The 3,754-nt window shown below is 37.6% G+C and overlaps 1 protein-coding gene across 1 annotated transcript; it reads right to left on the bottom strand.

Moving 5' to 3' along the window:
* Positions 1–2,530: 2,530 nt before the first annotated feature.
* On the bottom strand, positions 2,531–3,686 carry LOC111389103 (ankyrin repeat-containing protein ITN1-like; the record flags this gene model as incomplete). The annotated part of the gene is made up of 1 exon (XM_023013955.1): positions 2,531–3,686. A coding segment is annotated over one exon (852 nt), but the record flags the coding sequence as incomplete, so codon positions are not given.
* Between the last annotated feature and the right edge of the window lie 68 nt (positions 3,687–3,754).

Below are 3,754 nucleotides of genomic sequence, written 5' to 3'. Positions count from 1 at the left end.
ATTATGTGGTGATTTTTGAGGTGTTTTGTGGTATTTTGCAATGGTTTTGTGGTGACGTTGTCGGTGGTCAAATATTTATAGAGTATATGTCAAATGCTATGTTGATATCTGGTAGTAGTGCCAATGGTGGTAGTAGGCAACAGGTCATTATGTGTAGGTCACAAATAATTGTATACACATCACAGATCAAATAGTACTAGTCACAATCATTCCATTAGTCACAATCATATTATATAGGTCACAGATCATGTTTGTAAGTCATGGGTTACATGTCATTGTAGATAGGTCACATATCAAACACAACTGGCCACAGATCATGTTTGTAGTTCACATGTCACAATCCAGTAGTGATAGGTCACAGGTCATTGTGCATAGGCCACAGATAAAACATGTTACAAATAAAATAGAGCTGGTCAAGGGTTACACTCTACAGGTCACACTTCGCTGGTCGCAGATCATATTGTATAGGTCACATATCAATGTCAACATATCATAGATCAAATAGAATTGATCACATATTATTGATTTATGTCCACAGGTCACATGTTATAGTTCATAGGTCACAAGTCTAATATCAACATTCAAAGGTCAGATATCAATGCCAAACATTTACATGTCTTTTTGCATAGATAACAAATCAATGTCTACAAGTCACATATCGAAGAGAAACTGGTCATAGGCCATTGAATTAATCTATATCATAGATAACAGATCCATGCCAAAATGTCACAAATCCTAGAGAACTTGTCAAATACCATTGGATCAACATCATAGGTAATAGTTTATATGTATTTTAATCCACACAGCAAAAAAATTTACAAATTCACACTGAATTTGATGATATGTCCAACATTGGAATCAAATTTACACTCCATCAACCCCAGTCGATTGTCCAAATTGAAGTTTAATTAGATAATTCGTCAATTTTTATCGATATTTTATTAAATTAAAAATCCAAAAAAGTTACTGTACTCATGAATCCCAAATCGAGGTGGATGTCGATCACTGTGAGACGAGGTAGCGATGGGTAGATGCCAATAACTATGAGAAGAGATGGTGGTGGGTAGATGTCAATGATTGTGAGAGGGGATGGTGGTAGGTGGATACCAATGACTGAGAAAGAGACTGGAGAGAGAGAAATATATAATAGATTCTTTTATATATTATATTTATTAATTACCCTATGAGTTTTGAAATTTTAAAACCTTTTTCTTAAAATTGAACTGTGCTATAGTTAGCGCCTCAGTTATGTATTCTTCCCTTTTAAAATCGAGAAACTATTGAAATATTAGATGAAAAGCATTTTGAAAGTAAAAAATAAGGTGTAAAAATTGTGAAACGAAAGGTATTTTAAAAGGTAAAGTAAGGGGTGAGCTTACTTGTCAAGCACTAGCTAAATAGCCTGCTGGGCCAAGTCGGGCCCTGAGGTGGGTAAGCCAAGCTGTCTCAACTTGGCCCATTAACATCCCTAGAGTCAGATTTTAAGTGTATCTTCAATCGTGGTGTAAAATATATTTAAATTGTGATTTAGATCTCTTAAGTGGTCAGAAACCTCTTCAATGGAAAGATACAAGAAATGTAAAAAAAAGTTGTAAATTTGCATCCTTTCTTACGTCCATAAGAGGAAAATTTAAATCTAAATCTTTCCATTAGAGAAAATTTGAATTTAGATCCACCAAAATGTAAATGAGGATACGAAAGTGATTTTGGAGATATCAGTTTATATCCAATTTTACACCATTATTGAAGATGTTCTAACTATCGTAATCTCTCTTATTTTAAGTTTTTTTTTTTACCATGTTTAATTATATTCTAGCCAATGAAATTCCACCATCATACTCTAGTACGAACGGGGATGCAAACTGTAGATTGTTGTTGGAATACACTTGCACCAAACATCAGCAGATTCCAGCCTTCCAGCATCACGTGTGCACCAGATTGTAGAGACTTCCATCTTAACATATCAGATTCCAAACGATTGTGTCCAACTGTCTTAGTTGTTAGTTAGTTAGTGATTAGTTTGTTAATTAGCTAATTAGTTTAGCCATTTTACTCTATCAATACAGCACCATGTATGCATTCTTAGTCTATTGGATTGTCCTCCAATCCCTCCTTCCATGAAGGTTTCATTTCCTCCTATTATGGAATGTCTTCCTCCTTTTATGGAGTTGTTCATTTCATCCTTTCATGGAGTGTAATTCATCTTCTCCTTCATGGAGTTTAATACATTGTTTTGTCATTCAATAAATTCTAATAATTGTCGTGACAATCTTTAGGCAGACTCAAACTCAACGTGGATGCTGCTGTTCGGAGCAATGACAATACGATAGGAGTGTGTCTGGTTTCCCGGGAAGGCAATAGTGTTGCCCACGCTCTTGTCCTACGCACCTTTTCTTATCCTTTTGGTTTTGCGTGGACTGGGGAGACCTCAAGCTTCATTGCTGATCTTGTATCAATTATAATAGGGACATTCAACACCACATAAAAGGGAAACGAGTTGCAGCATATGGAACCTCATAGTGCATGTAAATGATCAAAAATACATCATATTCTATATATTTTTGGGAAATATATTTAGTGGGGTTATAAATACAGCAGAATCATAAAGTAGTTTGATAAGAAAAAATTGATTTTCATACGATATTCTGACCAGCTGGAGACTTTTTGAGCAACAGATTTTCCCTATGTACTGTGATAGTGTGATATAATGTTGTGATAGAGCCTATGACCTTTGGAGCAGAAAATAATCCTCCCTTCCATGTTTCATTGGGTAGCATTTTTCACATCAAACTCCATATTGAATAGAGGATGCTAATCAAAAGCCATGGCTCTCATCAAAGTGCATAAATCGGGTTTACTTCTGAATCAGTGTCGGGATGATGCATTGAATAATAAGTTCCACTCCTCGAATACTTCTCTTTCTTTCTTACTCTTCGTGTCCTTCTGGATTTCACCACGTAATATGTCATGGCACTTAGAACACCAGCCATTGTAACCCCACCTATAACCGTGACAAGAATCGCAGCCCACTTATTGCGGCGCCCTACGACAATATAAGATGAAGCAATAAAAGCCACGGTGGTGCAAACGGAGGCCAACCACATCAACTTGTTGATCACCTCTACAACTCGTCTCTCGGATGTTATCTCACCTCGGACCACCGTAATTTGTACAACCACAACAGCCAAGGAAGTGAAGAGTGCAACGGCATTTGAAATGAAGAATACCTTGAAAGATGGACTGTGTACCATCACTGCCATTCCGTTGTCATCGTCACCTCCTGGAACCGTGAAAATAGCTGCAAAGGCGACTGTTGCGAAGAGGACAGCCACCACGGTCACTGAATTAGTAGCATTATTGATTCCTTCTCGGTGGAGCTTCCGGAGCTCTTTTGCTATGCCGTTCACATTTTTGTTAGTTTTACGCACTTGTTCGAGCTGTGAATGGACATCTTTCTTGATTTCCGAAACAGTTTTCCGAAGCTCGTCCCGAGGCTGATTCAGTTCATTGGCTGTGACAGCACCATAACGAGTCAAGCACTCCTTCATTTCTACAGTTTCTTCTGACAGAGGGAGTCCTTCAGCTATATCGAGGGCAGTTTTGCGATCTCTTGTCAATGCATTGACATTTGTGTCCCGGAGAAGTAAGAGTTCATTCACGATCTGCGATGGTTTTGAGGGATCAAAACAAAATCACATCACAAACACCAAAACAAGTTTTCTTGGTTGGTCGGATGAAACTAAGCACCCGTTTG

This window comes from Olea europaea, unplaced genomic scaffold (assembly GCF_002742605.1).
Source record: "Olea europaea var. sylvestris unplaced genomic scaffold, O_europaea_v1 scaffold5620, whole genome shotgun sequence".
NCBI classification, from domain to species: Eukaryota; Viridiplantae; Streptophyta; class Magnoliopsida; order Lamiales; family Oleaceae; genus Olea; species Olea europaea.
This window is presented reverse-complemented; position numbering and strand designations above follow the sequence as displayed.